The 20,606-nt window shown below is 39.1% G+C and overlaps 1 protein-coding gene across 1 annotated transcript in view; it reads left to right on the plus strand.

The window, feature by feature from the left end:
* Cep89 (centrosomal protein 89) overlaps positions 1-20,606 on the plus strand; it is a 67,961-nt gene that overhangs the window by 44,038 nt on the left and 3,317 nt on the right. The window contains exons 13-18 of the mRNA XM_026391227.2: positions 945-1,060; positions 8,273-8,453; positions 10,792-10,959; positions 11,712-11,853; positions 15,877-15,966; positions 18,414-18,583. Coding sequence (XP_026247012.2) covers positions 945-1,060; positions 8,273-8,453; positions 10,792-10,959; positions 11,712-11,853; positions 15,877-15,966; positions 18,414-18,583 — 867 coding nt within the window. The remainder of the gene's footprint in view (positions 1-944; positions 1,061-8,272; positions 8,454-10,791; positions 10,960-11,711; positions 11,854-15,876; positions 15,967-18,413; positions 18,584-20,606) is intronic.

Raw genomic sequence — 20,606 nt, forward strand, 5'->3', positions numbered from 1 at the left:
GCCACAGTGGCGTGAGGTCATTGTCACAGCCTGGCTCCTTTCTTCTTTCCTCTCTCCTTTCTCCTCTGACCTGTGAGTTTAAAGTAGGAAATCAAGATAGTTATTTGTTTATAGTCTATTTTGGGTGGTAAGCACTTAACTAGACCATTATACCATTCCTTCAGCTCATGCCTATTGGAATTTTTGATCCTGAAGGTTGAGCTGGATAGAATTTACATTGCACTTTCTTTAAGAAAAGGGTTTGCTTGTGGTGAAATAAAGATTAGGGTAGACTTGTGTAGTTTTAAGAAACCATTACAAAGCCTTCTAACAAAGTATTTATTTTTAGGCAACTAAGCTACTGATCATAAGTGAGTACTTTTTCAGTAAAATGGGAACTTTCTAAATTCTTACAGGCTTCAAAATAATTCAGTGCATGTGGGGATTGGAGGTTTATATAGATGAAATGTGGTCCATTTGATGATTGTGTCAGCTGGATATTATGTATATGAGAGTCTATATTATTCTCTTTTGTATATGTTTGAAATTTTGCATTCTACACAGGTTGTTTTGGTTTTATGCTAGAGATCAACAGGACCTCACACATATGAAGCACATACTCTACCACTAAGCTATACTCCCAGCCCTGATACATTTTAAAAAGTTACTCAAGGGTTCAGAGAATAGCTCAGTGGTATCGCAGCTGCCTAAGCCCTGGCTTTTATCTGTAGCATCAAAATGAAAACAAAGGTACTAAAGCAGGCCATCATTCAAACTTCATTGCAATCCTTTTTCCTATTTAATACAAATCACTGAATTGGCTGTTCTACTAAATGTACAACATTAAAACATGTCCAGATATTCATTACCTCCATAAATCAGTTGCTTTCTTTTAGACTCAGTAGGTTATTGTAATCACACTCAGTACCTGAATGGCTGTATTTAATTTTGTAAATCATTTGTAGGCATCAGCTTCAGACTCAAGCAGAACTAGTTTTAGAGGAGAACAAGTTGTTGATAGACCAGTTGGCGATTCAGCAAATGAAAGCCAAGGATGCTCACCAGGAGCATCTCCAAGAAGGTGAGTAATGGTGATGTCACTATTATATCCCTGAAAAAAAAAAATCATGTTTTCTGAATGTTCTTTTTTCCCCCAAATGCAACTCTATTACATTTTCAGCCATTGCCCTTAATGCATTGATGGCCTTCTCTTTGATGCCACAGCACTATTTCTAGTCATTTTCTGTATTTTGTGAATCCATTGTAGGCAATAGACTCTGTAGAACTGATTTTACAGTAAATTAGTGCCTTAGAAGAGACAAAGTCATGTAAGCATTCTATTCTTTTTTTTTTTTTTTTTTTGTACCAGGGGTGCTTATCCACTGAGCCACATCCCTAACCCTTTTTCTATTTTATTTAGAGGCAGGGTCTCACCAGGTTGGTGAGGCTGGCTTTGAACTCATAATCGTCCTGCCTCACCCTCCTGAGCTTCTGGGAGGAAAGCATTCTAAACAACACAATGACAGCCTCCCAAATCTTTGTTGAATGAGTAAATAAGAAGAGCCTCTCTTTGTGCTTTTTCTTCCAACAAGCCTAGGGGAGATAGGTGAAGCCTAAGAGAGGTTTAATCTTTGTAGTTGGTCTCCCTCAGATACCTCCTCTGAAAGTCCCTCCCTCACCCTAGGAGCCCTCCTCCATATGACAGTGGATTTGCAAGTAAGCCAGGTTAAGGAAGAGTCATTTCTTCTGCTTTGACTAAAACCAAATTTATGAGCAGGAAAAAATAGTGATTCCTTTTGCCTTGACTTAATTTTCCAGGGAAGAATAACATAGGACAGTAAGCTGAAAGACAAGTGTCTTGAGTGAGCCATTGTAACCCCTCCTCCTGTTTGCCCTCCTGCACATGCTGGTTTAGTGACTCTTCCCTTCCGCAGATGAGGAAGAACTCCTTACCAGCCTGCTAGCACAGAAGCTGCTGTGCCACATTTTGTGTTTCTGCCAACTAGGCCATGTTTAAAGACAAGAGCATCTCTCAGAGTCCCTACAGGGCTGTCCTCTGCAGGACTCTCTCCACCTGTGTGCCTGGCAATACTTGTGTTTACTCTGGCATCGTTGAGCAGGAAGAAAGAGTGTTTCTGGGCCTCCTGGCTTTGTTTTCAGAAATGGATATAATAGGGAAATTACTTTTCTATTCACCAAGTTTAATTTTCTTAAACTTAATGGATTGTACCTGTGTGATGATTCTTCTGATCTGATGATTCAGGCAAGCCTTCGGCCCATGTGGTTCCTGATTGACCCAGTTGTCTATTATTTTCCCATTCCCTTTGATCAGCTCAGTGTTTTCTATCATACTTCTAAGGTCTGCTTTCAACAGATGCCCAGGGAATATCTCATTATATATGACCATATCACATGGGATGGAAATACTTCTGATTTACTTTCTATATAGGGCATAAATTATAAAAACTTAGAAGAGGGGCTGGGGTTGTGGCTTAGTGGTAGCGTGCTCGCCTAGCATGCATGAGGCACTGGGTTTGATCCTCAGCACCACATAAAAATGAAGACAATAAAGTCCATCAACAACTAAAAAAAATTTTTAAAAAAACTTAGAATAAAAAATAAAAAATTCAGTGCTTAGTTAGGCTGTGTTTGATATCCTTAAAAATCTTGAAAATCTTCCAGTTTTAGAGACAACATCATGATATATATTTGCAAATCTATGTATGGTTTAAGACTTAGTCTTTGGAAAGTCAATTCCTTGAAGACTGGATTCATGTCTTGTTAAATATTATAGTCACTTCCAATAAAATATTTTAGCATCTGCAGGGGATTGGTTCTAGACAGAGAGACAGACAGACAGACAGACACACACACACACACACACATAACCAAAATGTATGAATGCTTGGGTCCTCTATAGAAAATGGTACAGCATCAACACATAACCTACACAAATTCTTCTGTATACTTTAAGTCCTCCCTAAATTACTTATCATACCTAATATAATGTAAACAGTTACTGTGCTGTTTTGTTTATATTGTAGTGATAAAGAAAAAACTATATATGTTCAGTATAGATCTAATTTTGTTCTGAATATTTTTTTAATTATTTTTATTGGTTGTTCAAAACATTACAGAGCTCTTGACATATCATATTTCATACATTAGATTCAAGTGGGTTATGAACTCCCATTTTTACCCCAAATACAGATTGTAGAATCACATCAGTTACACATCCACATTTTTACATAATGCCATATTAGTAACTGTTGTATTCTGCTACCTTTCCTATCTTCTACTATCTCCCCTCTCCTCCCCTCCCATCTTCTCTCTCTACCCCATCTACTGTAATTCATTTCTCTCCTTGTTTTTTTTTCCCATTCCCCTCACAACCTCTTATATGTAATTTTGTATAACAATGAGGGTCTCCTTCCATTTCCATGCAATTTTCCTTCTCTCTCCCTTTCCCTCCCACCTCATGTCTCTGTTTAATGTTAATCCTTTCCTCCTGCTCTTCCTCCCTGCTCTGTTCTTAGCTGCTCTCATTATATCAAAGAAGACATTTGGCATTCTTTGATATAAAGAGGGAAGAGCTCCCTCTTTTTCTATTTCCTGAAATAACTTGAAAAGTATTGGTATTAATTCTTCTTTAAAGGTTTTGTAAAACTCTGCTGTATACCCATCCGGTCCTGGTCTTTTCTTGGTTGGTAGTCTTTTGATTGCTTCTTCTATTTCATCCATTGATATTGGTCTGTTCAAATTGTGTGTATCCTCCTGACTCAGTCTGGGCAAATCATATGACTTAAGAAATTTATCGATGTCTTCACTATCTTCTATTTTATTGGAATATAGGTTTTCAAAATAATTCCTAATTATCTTCTATATTTCTGTAGTATCTGTTGTGATGTTGCCTTTTTCATCCCGTATGTTTGTAATTTGAGTTCTCTCTCTTCTTCTCTTCGTTAGCATGGCTAAGGGTCTGTCGATCTTATTTATTTTTTCGAAGAACCAACTTTTAGTTTTGTTAATTTTTTCAATAGTTTCTTTTGTTTCCATTTCGTTGATTTCCGCTCTGATTTTAATTATTTCTTGCCTTCTGCTACATTTGCTGTTGTTTTGCTCTTCCTTTTCTAGGGCTTTGAGATGAAGTGTGAGCTCATTTATTTATTGTTTTTTTCTTTTTTTGAGGAATGACTTCCAGGCAATGAATTTTCCTCTTAAAACTGCTTTCATGTGTCCCATAGATTCTGGTATGTTGTATCTGTATTTTCATTTATCTCTAAGAATTTTTTTATTTCCTCCTTTATGTCTTCTGTAACCCATTGATCATTCAGTAACATATTGTTCATTTTCCATGTGATATAGGATTTTTCCTTCCTTCTTTTATCGTTGATTTCCAGTTTCATTCCATTATGATCAGATAAAATGCATGGTTATTATCTCCACCCCTTTATATTTACTGAGGGTTGCCCTATGGCATAATATATGGTCTGTTTTTGAGAAGGATCCATGTGCTGCTGAGAAAAAAGTATATCCACTTGATGATGGTTGATATATTCTATATATGTCAGTTAAGTCTAGGTTATTCATTGTGATATTGAGTTCTATAGTTTCTTTATTCAACTTTTGTTTGGACGATCTGTCCAATGGTGAGAGAGGTGTGTTGAAGTCACCCATAATTATTGTGTTGTGGTCTATTTGATTTTTGAACTTGAGGAGAGTTTGTTTTATGAACGTCGAAGCACCATTATTTGGTGCATAAATATTGATAATTGTTATGTCTTGTTGGTGAATGGTTCCTTTTAACAGTATATAATTTTTGTCCTTCCTTATCCCTTTTGATTAACTTAGTCTTGAAGTCGATTTTATTCGATATGAGGATGGCCACCCCTGCTTGCTTACGAGGACCGTGTGCGGGGTATATTTTTTCCCAACCTTTCAAAACCTTCAGCCTATGTATGTCTTTTCTAATCAGGTGTGTCTCCTGGAGGCAGCATATTGTTGGATTTGTTTTTTTAATCCATGTTACCAGCCTATGTCACTTTATTGGAGAGTTTAAGCCATTAACGTTTAGAGTTACTATTGATATATGGTTTGTACTTCCAGCCATGTTTGATTATTTTTCTTTTTTTTTTTTTAATTTAGTTTGTTTCTCCATGATTAGCTTCCCCCCCCCCCGCCCTCTGTCTTTACTGAGGCACTTCCCACTGTTGGTTTTGGTTATTGTTTTTCATTTCTTCCTCATGTAGTGTTTTGCTCAAGATGCTTTGCAATGCTGGTTTTCTGGCTGCAAATTCTTTTAACTTTTGTTTATCATGAAAGATTTTTATTTCGTTGTTGTACCTGAAGCTTAATTTTGCTGGATACAAAATTCTTGGTTGGCATCCATTGTCTTTCAGTGTTTGAAATACGTTGTTCCAGGATCTTCTCGCTTTCAGCATCTGTAATGAAAAATCTGTTGTTAACCTTATTGGTTTACCCCTGAATGTAATCTGCCTCCTTTCTCTTGTAGCTTTTAATATTTTCTCTTTGTTCTGTATATTGGATATCTTCATAACAATGTGTCTTGGCGTTGGTCTACTGTGATTTTGTATGCTCGGTGTCCTGTATGCATTTATAATTTGTATATCTGTTTCCTTTTTTATTTCTGGAAAGTTTTCTATAATTATTTCATTCAGCAGGTTGCTCATTCCCTTGGTTTGAACCTCTGTACCTTCCTCTATCCCGATGACTCTTAAGTTTGGTTTTTTTATGTTTTGGTTTTTTTTATACCTCTTGGATATTTTTCTCATGATTTTTTACCAGCCTTTCTGAGTTGGCTAGACTCTTTTCAAGATGATATATTTTATCTTCATTATCTGACATTCTGGCTTCTACTTGCTCCACTTTGTTAGTGATACTCTCATTTGAGTTTTTAATTTGGTTATAGTTTCCTTCATTTCTAGAATTATTGTTTGATTTTTTTTATAATCTCTATCTCCTGATAAAGATGCTTAATTTCTTCTTTTATCTGTTTATGTAATTCATTTTGAATGTGCTCTTTCACTGTTTGAATTTGCTGTCTCGTATCCTCTTTAAGGTTCCATTCCATCTGTCTAAGGTATTCCTTGAGTTCTTTATTTGACCATTTTTCTGATGCCTCTAGGTCCTCCTGAATATTTAGGCTGTCCTGCATTGTTTGTACTCCTTTTCTTCCTTGCTTTTTCATGCTGCTCATGTTACTTCTTGTTCTGTTTGACTGCTGAGTTACTGTTTACTCCTATAAATTTATTTGATGCTTGGGAGGAAAGGTATTAGAAGGGAAGGGAAGAAGTCACTAAAGAGAATGAGAGTAGCAGGTAGAATTCAAGGAAGGGGGAATAAGGAAATTGAAAAGAAATGAAAAGACAAAAAAAAATAGAAAAGAAAAAAAATTTAAAAATAATTAAAAATTAAAATTAAAAAAATTAAAAAATATTTAAAAAAATAAAAAATTTAAAAATTAAAAATTAATTTAGAAAACAAAAAAAATGAAAATGAAAAAAAAACCAAATTAAAAAAAAATGAATAAATGCAGTCTTAGAGTTTGATTAACTTCTCTTCCAGTAGGTGGAGCTGTGCTCACCGTGCCAAGCTTCTCCTCTCAATACGCAGGAACCAATCACTGTGCAGCAGCTCCTCCTCCCAGACTGGGCGGGTCTCCAATCCTGAGTGCCTAGGGCCTTTTCTTGTGTCTAGTCACTTCCCCACTTTTCCTCAAGCCAGGCCCCGCTCACCGGTGACGCTCACCACAATATTGGCTACACGCCAGCCAGGTCTGCTGCTCCCAGGAGCCCTGTTTTCATGAACGACTGGGCACACTCTCCCTGTTTGCCAATCCCTCAGACCCTAAGTTTGTGGAGCTTGGGGCTGAGAACCCTCAGCGAATTTTGCTTTCCCTCCTGTAGCCACGCCCCCGGTAGCTGGTGCAAGAGACCTCAGCTGTCAGCACTGGTGGGAGCCGTAGCCGGGGGTTCCACGCCGAGGGTCCCGCGCCACTCCTGATTCCCTCGGTCTGGCTATCGCGCTCACGGGAGAGCTGGGAGGGGCCCTTAAGGTTTCCCCGATGTGTGGAGAGGGAAGGCTAGGGGGTTCCACACCTGTCGCCGCTGGTTTCAATGAAGTTATCTCCTCCGCCGCAGTCTGGTGACGTCAGTTCTCTGCCATGGTGGTATCCCATGCAAATGGCGACAGTTTGTTCCCTTTGCCGGGTGACCAATGCAACGGATGGATCCTGACCTGGTCTCCCAAGCCCTGTATCAATCCTGTGGCCACCGCCTATGAAGGCTCAGTTGGCATTAACCTCGGCAGGTGCAGAAGGGCCGACCAGTTGTTTCAGCCGGATGGATCAGTGCTGAGTCACAGCAGTTTGTCTGCGAGAAGCAGGCGAACGGGAGCTTGAATTCAGCCGATCCGGGCTCAGTGTGTGTTCTGAGAGGCCCAGACTGTTCGCCCCAGATCCACATCAGCTCAGCATTGCCTAGTGATCCTGAGCAAACAGCATTTACATGGTTTACAACTCCCTATGCCCACGCAGCTGAAGAGGTCAGAGACTTGATCTCTCCACACCCGCCGCCATGTTGGATCGTGTTCTGAATATTTGTGACCCACAGTTGGTTGAGTCCAGTGATGGTGGAACCCATGGATATGGAGAGCTGACTGTATATTTAGTGAATGTTTAATGTAGGGAAAGTAATTTCTTTCTTCTATCTTTCCTTTCTTCTTCTTCTTCTCCCCCGCCCCCTTTTCAGTACTGGGGATTGAACCCAGGGGTGCTCCACCACTGAACTATATCTCAAGCGCTTTTTATTTTTTATTTTGGGACAGAGTCTTGCTGAGTTGCTAAAGGTGGCCTCAGACTAATGACCCTCCTGCCACAACCTTCTAGTATCTGGGATTATAGGTGAGCACTACTGCGGCTGGCAGGGAAAGGGATTTCTTTCTTTTTTTTTTTTTCCTAATGATTTTTTTTTTTAGGTGTAGATGGACAAAACACAATACCTTTATCTATTTATTATTTATTTTTATGTGGTGCTGAGGATCGAACCTGGGCCCCGCCCATGCTAGGCGAGTGCTCTACCACTGAGCCACAATCCCAGCCCCGGAAAGCGATTTCTATGTGAAAGACTTTGGTTAATTTATAACTCTCCAAAGATTATTTTTAAAAGATCATTTTGTAAGCCGTCTCACATTAGTGTTTCCTAGTAATTAATTAGTACCTGTGTTTTATTAAGTCTCCTGTGTCGAGTCTGTGTCCTTCTCTTTTGCTTTTCAGTGTCTAAGCTGACTAAACAACTCATGCTCTTGGAAACTAAAACACAGGGCCAGGAAAAGAAGCTGAAGGAAAACAAACAGCAGCTGGAGAGTTTAGAGACCAAATGTCAGGAACTTAAAGCACACTTGGACGGAAAGATTGCCATGGAAGTTCATACTTCAATTGTGAATGAGTTAAAAAGGTGAGGATTTAATGTCTTTCTAAATATTAATGAGAAACCCTGCATGCCAATGTAGGCAGAGTGGAAAAAGGTTGCTCAGGGTTTTTCTTTTTTTTCCCTGTTCTGTTTTGACACAGATTCTCACTGTGTTGCCCAGGCTGACCTGGAATTCCTAAGCTTAGATATCTATCTTCTGAGACTGCAGGTGTGCACCACCACGCCTGGCTCTCAGGCTTCTTTTAAGAATTGTTCTTCATCATGAGTTTTCAGAAACTTAATTTGGATGTTTGCTGATGTGGTTTCTTTCTTTCTTTCTTTCTTTCTTTTTTCTTAGTTATAGTCAGACATAATACCTTTATTTTGTTTTTTTAATGTGGTGCTGAGGATCAAACCCAGTGTTCATAAGTGCGAGGCGAGCGCTCTACCACTGAGCTACAGCCCCAGCCCTGGTGTGGTTTCCTTATCCTGTTTGAGATTCATTGAGCCTCTTGGGGCTGTGGGCTTATATCTTTCATCACACTTGGGAGTATTTTACCCCCTTCCCCTGGGACTGCTTGATAATACCCCTCAGGAGTCACTGTGCTGTGCTCATTGTTTGTCTGTGCTTTAATTGGATAGCTTTTATTGTTCTGCCTCTAAGCTCATTGATCTTTTCTCTTGCTATTTAATCTGCTATTATTTGTATCCAGCACATTGATCATGTCATGTGTGTGTATGTATGTGTGTGTGTATATATATATATATATATATATATATATATATATATATATATATATATATATATGTTTTTTTTTTTTCCCCTTGTCTGGAGGAACCATTGGAGTATTTTTTGTATTTTCCATTTCTCTCCTCATCATGCTCTTTTTCTCTAATTTCTGAAACAGATGGGGCATGTATATATAACAGCTGTTGAAAACCTTGTTTGCCAGTGCCAGCATCGCTCTCACTTCTTGGTCTCTTCTTTTAATTTTGCTTCCCTCCTAATCAGGGACCATATTCTCATATTATTGCTTGATTGGATCCTAGATAGTGTAGGTTTTTGTGGGTCAATGCCGTATTTATTGCCTTGTTTTAAATAGTGTTTTGTTTTTGTTGCATGCCAAAGTTACTAGAGAATTCATCCAAAGCCCACTCTTGCTAGGAGGGGCCCAGACAACCTTTTGTCTAGGACTGGTGTAGCCGCACTTTTAAGGCAGTAGTGTTCTGAGGATCCTATCCGATGTCCCTTATGGCCTGTGGTATTCCACTTTGGTGGGTTCAGGTACTATTTCTTGTGTGCTGCTTCCTCATTTCTGGTGTCTCTTTCTTCAGCCAATGGACAGTTTCCTCTCACATGAATGTAGGTCTGTATTCAGCCAAAGACTTGTGGTGGTCCCCAAAAGATCTCCAGAGCCTTCCTCCCTCTGAAAAAGCCCCCCGTCTGCCCTGGACACTTAACCTCCCTGATCTTTGATCTCTGGCAAGTCACCCCAGCTGGTGTGCCAGTTCTGAGTTTTCCCACGCTGTGAGGCAGAGGTGGAGCCACTGTGGCCCTCATCTTGGTTTCCCTTATCTCGGTTTCACAGTCCTATGGTGCCAGTTGTCCAAAGTCTGTAAACTGTTGCTTCTTCTATTCCACCTGGTTTTTTAGCTGGAGGGTAAATCTGGCCTCTGTAACTTTCCTGGCTGGAAGCAAAACTCTGTATTTTCAAAATTATTTTTTAACCCTTTGTTATTAATCCAGTTCAACGATTTATACAAAAAATAATGGTTAACTTAGTTTTTAATGAAAAAATGAGTTCTGAATTTTATGTGTTCCAGTTATTAGACCATCCTGAAAACCATACATTCTTATGTATCCCTGCTGTACTTGGTAGGTATGCAGCTCCTATCTCATGTTACCCTCTGTACAAACTTGACAGCACCCAAGCTGGTGTTCAAGACAAATGTCCCATTTGTTCTTTGTTTCTTTTATTATAAAAGCATGTGTTTATAATTACATTATGACAAAATGAAATTTGTTCTAGAAATAGTATTTTTTTCCCCCTGGAAATTATAACCATGTGAAAACTGAGCTGTCTAGGATTTTTTTTCTGGAAAAACAGGTATGAATGGTACATATACCAGGTAAAAGCACAACCTGTGAGCAGAAAGAGGGGTTAGATCTTCCCTATCCAAGAAGTTTGCTCCCAGCCATCCCCCCTCTCCTCTGCTCCAGCAGCTGGACCTGGGCCCTCTAGGGCATAGGATGGGGAGGTGAGTCTGCTCAGGTTCTCCAGGCCGCTCACTCAGGGGCTCCGCTATTGATCACCTGGCTGGCAGTGACCGCCTGACTTTAGCTGGTGCACTGGATACATGCCTGTAATGTTTTTGTCTTCAGCCAACTGAAGAAGGAAGAAGAGAGAGGGAGTGCTGAGCTGGAAGAGCTGATGGAAAAGCTGACAGGATTGCAAGTGCAGAAAAAGAGCCTGCTTCTAGAGAAGAGCAACTTGACAGCTAGAAACAAAGCACTGGAGGCCGAACTTGAAAAAACACAGAAATCAAATAGGTTTATAGATTTATTTTTTTCTCCTTGTATTTTTTTTTTAAAATAGATTAAAAAAAAAGACAACTAAAGAATATTTCCTTTCCTTTATCTTTTCCTTTTACATTGCTATTAAATGGAGAAGAGTAATTGAGATTATAGGATATCAGAATATAAGTATAGTGAAAGCTTTTCTGTTGGCCAACATTAACCATATCTCTCAAGTCTGGAGTTCAGATGTGGTTGTTGATAATCATATGATGACCCTAAGACCTTTGACTTTCTAGAAGTTCATTCCTAATCATTTACTGGTAGAGCTTCTTAACATTTCCCAGTAGAGCATCTGCCAGGCATGCATGAGTCCCTGGGTTCATATCTCAGTACCGTAGGAAAAGGAAAAAAAAAAATGTCTCTTTTAGAGCATGAGCCAAGTAGTTAAAAGAATAGTATTTAATTAGCCTATTTATTGGTGGCATTTTGTGAGTCCTATTAACTTGATTTGGAGTCATTAATTATGCATGGTTTCAAATTAAATCATCTTACCTTACAATAGTAGAAGATTTAGGTTGCTGAACAACAGCATTTATTTTTTTAATTTTTCACATTGCTGGGGATCAAACCCAGGACCATGAACATGCTGGGAAAGCACTCTACCTCTAGCCCCAAGAATAGCCTTGAACTGTTAACATGCTTGCTGTTTTAATAACACAGATATTTGCTATGCCCTAGCCCTGCAGGCTGATAATTTTTATTCTCCCATTTGGGGAATTCTGCAGGAGATACCAAAAGAAAATCGATATCCTCAAAAAGCAAGTGGAAAAAGCCATGGGGAGTGAAATGTCTGCTCGCCAGAACCTGGCGAATCTTGTTGGGGTAGCAGAGAACATAACACAGGAACGAGACAGTCTTATGTGTTTGGTAAGTTGCCTCAGAGTAATGCAAAATAAACTAAAGTTTATGTGCAAACGTGACTTTAAGAGTATTTCCAAAAACTAATCCATAAAGAGCTTCATGTTGAGCAGGGCTGTGGCTCAGTGGTAGAGTGCTTGCCTGGCATGTGTGAGACACTGGGTTCTATTCTCAGCACCACATATAAATAAATAAAATAAAGATCTAACAACTAATAAAAATATTTTTTAAAAAAAGCCTCTTTCTGGGGCTGGGGTTGTGGCTCAGAAGTAGAGCGCTCACCTGCCATGCATGAGGCACTGGGTTTGATCCTAAGCACCACATACAAATAAAATAAAGACATTGTGTCCACCTATAACTAAAAAATAATTTTTTTTAAAAAGCCTCTTTCTGTAAAAGAGCTTCATGTTTTAAAATTTTACCTGCACATTTCCAAATTCTCTACAATTTGATCTTTTTAAATTTTTTTTAATTGTAGTTGGACAGAATACCTTTACTGTATTTATTACTGTTTTTTTTTTAATGTGGTACTGAGGATCGAACCCAATGCCTCACATGTGCTAGGCAAGTGCTCCACCACTGAACTACAACCTCAGCCCCAAAATTTGATCTTTTAACCATGAACAAAAACTTTTTTTTTTAAAGAGAGAGGAGAGAGAGAGAGAGAATTTTTTAGTATTTATTTTTCAGTTTTCGGTGGACACAACATCTTTATTTTATTTTTATGTGGTGCTGAGGATTGAACCCAGCGCTGGCGCATGCGAGGCAAGTACATTACCGCTTGATCCACATCCCCAGTCCACAAAAACGTTTTAAAATAATGACAATTTTTATTTTAGAAAGCAACTAAGGAGGAGCAGTAAGTCATCTCGTGTTTATTATACCTACACATGTAGCATTATATTATCTTCGTAGTGCTATTATTTTCCCTGTTTGAAGATGAAGCATAGTCATAGGGCTGGAGGTGTAGCTTAGTGGTGCATGTGCTAAGTATGGGGGAAGCCCTGGTTCAATCCCCAGCACTGAAGGAAAAAAAAAAGAATTGGGCTTGGGTTGTGGCTCAGTGGTAGAGCACTTGCCTAGCATGTGTAAGTCATTGGGTTCGATTGTCAGCACCACATATAAATAAATGAATAAAATAAAATAAAGGTATTCATCAACATCTAAAAAAAAAAAAGAATCATAGATATCTCTTCCTATGGACATAGTTGAAAGGGGAGATTCTTCCCACACCACTTCTAATATGCCAGTCCCAAGGAAGGGAATTAAGTCAATTATTGGTGTCCTAAGTGATGGAGACCACACAGCTAGCAAGAGTCATGTGTGGGCATGATCTTAGGCATTTCCATAATGATTTCAAAAGATATCTGCTGCAGATTATGTGGTGAGAGGAAGAAGTCATGCCAAGCCATATGCGTTGAAAGAGATCTGTAGGATTTACTCTAAATTGTGACAGTGAGTTATCTCCAAAGAGTAGAATTTCAGATGATTTTTTTTTAAAAAGTCTTCTCACTTATCTGCATTTATGTGTTTTTTCCTACATCGAACACATATTGCTTCTACACGTATAAGCATATATATTTAAGCAGTGTTGCCATCTCTGATAGTATAAGATTAGAAGTCATAGCTGAATGAATGCCATGACAAAAGAAACCAGAGGAAATTCTGAGAAAGTCAGAATCCTGCAAACCTGGAAGTCTGTTGGGACATGTCACAGTCCCATTTATTTGTTAGAAAGACGTTAAGTTCCTCCACAGGAAAATGAATGTTGGCTTTTATCCCTTGCATATAGAGGAGGAAGTATAAGTAGTAGGCAGCTCTTGAGGAAAAATGGTGATCTTTATTTTTAATAAAAGAAATGCTAATTTAATTAGTCTTGTGATACCAATCTGTACTTAATGTTACAAAACATTTTCAAAGTGATAATAGAGTTGATTGAAGTATAGAAAGTCTGGTTGTACATTACTGGTGAATTCTAAGTCCTTTCTGAGTCTTCTAGAAAACAGTTTGGTTTGACACAGCATGGCAGGAGTCCTAAAAGTACTCAGACCTTCTGATTTCATAGTCCCCCTCCTGAAAAGTTGTTGTCCCAACCAAAGTGATATTTTCTGTAGCGCCACTGGAGTACCCACTTTCCTTTCTCTTGAGTGCATTGGGCTTGCCCACTGGAATATCAAGAGCAAAGCCAAAACTTATTAGAAAATTAAAGTGCCAAGCAAACCTGTTAATGTAGCATGTTCCTGGAGACCTGCCCACTATATATTAGTGCTACCATAGATGCAAAGCCATCTTGTTTGTAGGATATGCAGGAATCCCTGTCCTTGGGATGCAGGTTCCGAACCTCCCACTGGGCCATGGGGCATCATAGGCTTCCAGAGTGAAGTGAAGATCGTTCCTGACCTTCAAATGGTCCCCCTGGGGCCAACCCCTCATCTTTGTGGGCCAGGCATAGAAATACAAATGGAAACCAAATACTACGTCTCCAAATATTTAAAAGTTATAAATTGAGCCAACAGAGTGTTAATAAAAATGAGCTCTCTCTTTTTGCCTTGATCTTTATAAAAGCCTGAGGCAGGTTCAAGTTTAGAATCCTTAGACCCTTCAGAACCACAGATTCCTAGAATATAGGATGTAGGTCCCTGGACTTTCCACCTATCACCAGGGACCTCATTGTACACCAAGACTCTGTTGTCCACATAGGGAGGTGTGAGAGAGGTGCCAGGACATCTGGGCAGGATACTCAGGGTTCTGCATAACCAGGCCCAGGTGGCATGTGTCTCTTGGGCTATGGGCTTCTTTCTCCTGGAGGCACCATTCCTCTAGCCCAGGCCCAGGGGTGATGCTTCTGGCTTCTGTCCTGTCCAGGGTCTCAACCATGTTCTTCCATCCTATCCCGCCCTCATTTCCTGGGCTTTGTGAGAGACCCCACTCTGACCCTCCGTACACATTCAGGCAGGGGGAGGCTTCCACTCTGCTTTTGAAATTATCCACTGATCACCAAATAACTTTAAAATTCCCCAGGTAATTTTACCATCTTTCATTTATCAAGTTTCTGTGGGAAGTTGCTGGCCTTAGGTTCTGACATCTTAATTTTTTATTGGGTGGAATTTCAACATGACTCGGGCAAATTGTTTAGCTTTCTGTGTCTGTCTTTTTTTTTTTTTTTCCTGGAATATTAAACTGTGTCATCACTAGGCTAGAAGGAATGCTAACCTTTACTTTTTTTCTTTAATTTTAGCAACTGAAATTGTTTTCTTTTTTAAAAAAATATTTTGTTTTTTAGTTGCAGTTGGACACAATACCTTTATTTTTAGTTTTATGTAGTGCTGAGGATTGAACCCAGTGCCCTGCAAGTGCTCTACCGCTGAGACACAACCCCAGCCCATTAAATTGTTAATGGTATATGATAGTTCATTCTCCATTTGGATATTAATCTAAATCACTAAGCTTCAAATGACATCCCTCTTGGATGTACGGTTTGTCATGTTTGGTTTGGAGAACAGCATTGTGTATTCATATGATTACCCTTAATTTTGTTGTAATGAATCAAATTAGTCACATTACAACTTTACATCTTAGTACTTATTCCTTTGACATGATTGAAGGCATGCATATTCCACAAGGATAGAGATACGTTCTGGACGCCCCTACGACCCTTCCCCCTCATCTGGGGGGCCTAGGTCTTCTATTCCTGCCCATGAGAAGCATCCCACATGCTGGTCCCTGCTCTTCCCCTCCTCAGCCTGTGTCTTGAGTTCTGCTCACAGTCCTCACCCAAGTAGTGCGGGAAGCTGGAGATGGAGTCAAGGGGGGGAGTGTATAGGAGAACACAAAATGGAGATTGCTTGGGAGTAGTGCAGTGTTTGCAAAATAATTTATTTTTTCCAGTGCTTGAGGTGGAACCCAGGGCCTCATGCATCTTAGGCAAGCACTTTACCACTGAGCTACATCCTTAGCCCAAAAGTCTTTTATTATTTTAATTTTTCTGTAAAACTGAGAGCTCATTTAGTTTTGTCTTTGCTTTCTCCTTAGACTAAATGCTTAGAAAATGAAAAACACGGAGTCCTGAATACAATCATAAAAGGCAATATTCGCTTGGGAAAGTTAGAGGAAAAAATCAAGGTAAGTGGTCCTTTAACTGCAGAGATTCCGTGGGGAATGGGGCTTACATGTAGATTTCTGTGTTTAAGAAAATGACTCATTTTGCATGTGTGTGTCTGATCATTCACAGAGTAAAGCAATATAAGGTTTTGCTTGCAGAAATAGTACCCCTCTAGTTATTAAATAATCTTTGGAGCCAGAGATGGTGGTACACACCTGTAATCCTAATGGCAGGGAAGCTGAGATAGGAGGTGTCACAAGTTCAAAGCCAGCCTCAGCAAAATTGAGGTGTTAAGCAACTCAGTGAGACCTGTCTCTAAATAAAATTCAAAATAGGGCTGGGGATGTGGCTCAGTGGTTGAGTGCCCCCTAGTTCAATCCCTAGTACCCTAAAAAACATAATAATAATTATCATCTTTGGTTCCTCTACAAAAAAATTTTTATATAGTGGTTTGTTTTTAAAAAAAAAAAAAAAAGATGGAAAACTCTCCAGGCTCTATTGTTAGATTGCCAGCCAGCATTATCATCAACTCCAGCTTTACTTGGTCCAGTTAAAGAGCAGCATTGGCCTGCTCCTCTCTTGCCTTAATCTGATTGCGCCCTCCAGTTTCTCTGCTCAAAGAAAGCCATCCTCATTGTACCTTGCTCCTGCCTTGGACCACCCCTCCCTGGACCCCTGCTCCCATCCTTGCTGGCTGTGTTCTGACTGCTAGCTTCCCTGCCTGCCGCACAGCATCACCAGACAACCTGGCTTCTGTTGGGCAGGACCAGGGAGAGGGCCAGTAGGCTAGAGGCTAGAGGGAGGAGAGCAGGGGACCTGGAATTTTGAAGGGGAAGGTGCTGTGAGGTTGTGTAGCTCCAAGCCTAGGAAATAAGGTCTTTGACCTTAGACTTAAGTGCATATACTTGTAGGACAATGATTTTAAGAAGGCCTGGTCATGGAGAAATAGATGATGGCATTTAATATGTTGGAACATTCACAAGCTAAGAAAAACTCGACATTAGCTGGCTTGTATAAATAGAACTCACCCAGAGAAGAAACCATGAGCAGGATCCAGCGTAAGCAGGGCAGACTCTGGGGAAACCCCAGCAAAACATTACATCTAAAAGTGAGGGCCTCACCTTGGAAGTTAGGGGCCATGACAAGATCTAGGACACTTGGCTTTGCAAATAGAAGTTCTTTGGATTGAGGGAGACAGAGAACAGGCTCCATGAGGCTCAGAGGGCTACCCTAGCCCAGCCATTGACTCTTTACATCTGCCAAGATGTAATTCAGGCCAAAAGCACAGAATGAATAAAAATAAAAAAAATACTAAATAATTAAAAAATGAAAAATAATAAATAAGCTGCTAAAGACGACAATTAATAATGTTGTCGTTGTGAATAACTTACACTAAATAACACAGCAGCAAATCTATAAAGTGTAAACTCTAGGAAATAATAAATTAAAATAGTAATAAGATCTTTATCTACTTCTCTTGGTCTAAGACTGGTCAAAAGATTAAAAATAAATAAATAGGACATAGAAGGTTTAACAACATGATCAATAAGATATATTTATGTATATATAAATAACAGTTGTGAAAATTGATCTTAGCTTCTCTACAAAGAAAGCCTCATTAATCCCTAAAGCAGAAATAACAGACATTTTTTATCACAAATATGAAAACTTGACATTAATAAAATCAGAATTTCTTTCATTAGAAGTATTAAAAATTAGGCACTAAACTGTATATAAATATTAGAATATTAGAATTTGTTTAAAATGTTGAGTCAATGTGAACTGTGTGTCAGAGTCCCTGTGACAATAGTTTTAAAAATGCTCAGAGAGCATGTGAAGATCTAAAATACAATACGATGCAATTGAAAGAGGGAAAATAAATGAATCCGGGCTCTTAACTGTCATTTGTTTGACAATAGAGAATGACAGGCCTTATTAGGCTCATATATGGGTTTTCCTTAATAATACTGACAGTGTCAACATTAGCTCTTTCTTTCTTTAGTTTAATTTAACTTTATTATATTTTTATGAGTTGAAGCTTCACTTCATTGCCCAGACTGGCCTTGGATCTCCTGGGCTCAGCTTCCCCAGGAGCTGGGACTACAGGTGCACCACAAGCCCAGCCATGACATTAATTCTTATATTACCAGTTGAACAAGGGATGAAAGTTGTTCTGGAAAAAATAAAGAAGTTTAATTTGTAATAACAGCCAATTTGTTCTGTGATGCCAGTACTTAATATTTAATTTTAATTGTTGCATATTAAAAAACCATGGCATAATATACACTAGAAATTTGGTTTACGTTTACTTGAAATTCTTTTACCACTTTTTTCACTTTGAGGATGCAGACTTGCCCTCCCAGATCAGCCTTCTCTAGAGCCTAGGGGCTCCAGGAGTATAGGGAGTAGGTAGGAACGCAGCCCCCGGCAGTGTCCTCTGGCTCACTGAGTCCCTCCTCCCCGCCAGGCGTATAAGAAGCAGGCAGCACTGAAACTGGGGGACATCAATCACCAACTGCTGGAGCAGCAAGAGCACTTTGCCGGCAAGAAAGCCCAGTACCAGTGGAAGATGCGGCAGCTCCACCAGATGCTGCAGGACAAGCAGGAGATCCTGGATGAAGCCCTGCAGCAGAGAAGGTGGGCCTCCCAGCGACTCATAGAAAGTGTGTGTGTGTGTGTGTGTGTGTGTGTGTGTTTCATAGAATTTTCTGGAAAAAAACCCTAGGCCTGTTTTGTTTTTACATTTCAGTTTAATCTGGATTTAACATTGGCCTTCATTTCTATCTGCCCTTCATTTCTTTATTCTCTTTTAAAAATCCCTGTTGACTTGGACTTCCAGCCTAGTCCTCTAACTGCCTTTCCCTTTTCCTCCTCTTTTCCATCTCTTTGATATTTTTGTTTTATTTCACTTTCTTCAGAGATTTAATTTGTTTTATTTCTTTTGTGATTTTAAAAAATTTCCTGAGAACCTTAAAGTCTCTGGTCATTCCCTTTTTGTTACATCCTGATCATAAAATTACGAGTGAAATTCGTTCTCTTTGGTTGGAGGGTATCACACTACCCACACTTTTATCCCTCAAACATAGGATAGAGGAAATATTGTCAGTGGATCTGAAATAGCCGAGAAGCCCACTGCAGTGGCATGTGCCTGTAGTCCCAGCTACTCAGGCCAAGGCAGGAGTCTGGGACAGCCTGAGCAGCATAGTGAGGCCCCTGTCTAAAAAGTCATACACATCAAGAAACACTGGAGACGTTTTGTGGAGGTGAACTTACTCCTTCTATCTAATTGTGACTTTGTACTCACTTGAGCATTTTCTCTTGATCCCTCCCTTCTTCGACCTTTGGTACCCCTCATTCTGCTCTATTTCTATGTTTAAATTTTTTAGATTTCATATGTGAGTGAGATCATGTGGTATTTGTCTTTCTGTGTCCAGCTTATTTCACTTAGCATTATGTTTTCTAAATTCATCCATATTCTCTGAAATGATAGGATTTCATTTTTAAAAAATATTTATTTTTTAGATGTAGTTGGACACAATATCTTTATTTTATTGATTTATATATGGTGCCTCTGAGGATTGAACTCAGGGCCCCGCATGTGCTAGACAAGTGCTCTACCACTGAGCCACAACCCCAGCCCCATAAGATTTCATTTTTTATGAATAATATTCCGTTGTATATGTTCCACATTTTCTTTATCCATTTGTCTGTTGATATATATTTAGGTTGATTCCCTAGCTTGTCTGTTGTGAATAGTGCTGCAATAAATATGAGAGTGTAGATATCACTTCGACACACTGATTTGCTCTGGTTATATATATGTATATATATATATATAGAGAGAAAGAGACTACTGGATCATTTATTTTCTTCTGTCTACAGTAATTTTTTTACTATGAACTTATATTTGATTAAATTTAATCTGTGAAATCCTGAGGGTCTAGATTGAAGATGTTTTTCTCCAGAGAAGATTGACCTTTGCTTCTCTTTCACTCCAGAGAATATTTCCAACCTGGAACTATTTTATTATTCATTTTTAAAATAGGCTATAGTAACTTTTTTTTTTTAAATCCAAAAGGAATATATATATATGTGTATATATATATGTGTGTGTGTATATATATATATATATATATATATACACACACACACACACACACATATATATTATATATCCTCAATTCCATTATTACATTTAATAATATTTTTATAATATATTATGAAATAATGTTTATATGTTTTTCTGAACTGCATTCTGGATAGTTTCTTCTGCTCAATATCCTTTTTACTAATTCTCTCTTCAGCCATGTCCAATTTATTATTTAATCCACCCTATTGAATTTTTCCCCTTATTATCCCAAAAACATCATGGCAGTCTTGATTCATTCCAGTCAGGGCCTGGAGATACCTGATCCCAAGGGATAGTGTAAACTCTAACTCCAGGTCCATTTGAGAAGAGGCCAGCGGCTGTGGGCCCCCCAGGGGAGTCAGCCTTTCAGAGCAGGTTGTTTTGAAGATCTGAAGATCTTCCACCCAGCCTTCTTTCCTTGAGGGTCCTTCCCATACTTCCATGACCTGCCTAGGAAGTATTTTTAGGAAGAAAAACTTGTGAGGAGAGAGATGAACAAGTCCTGGGACTTTCTGTTGTGTTCAGTTTCCA

This window comes from Urocitellus parryii, chromosome 15 (assembly GCF_045843805.1).
Source record: "Urocitellus parryii isolate mUroPar1 chromosome 15, mUroPar1.hap1, whole genome shotgun sequence".
Classification (NCBI taxonomy): Eukaryota; Metazoa; Chordata; class Mammalia; order Rodentia; family Sciuridae; genus Urocitellus; species Urocitellus parryii.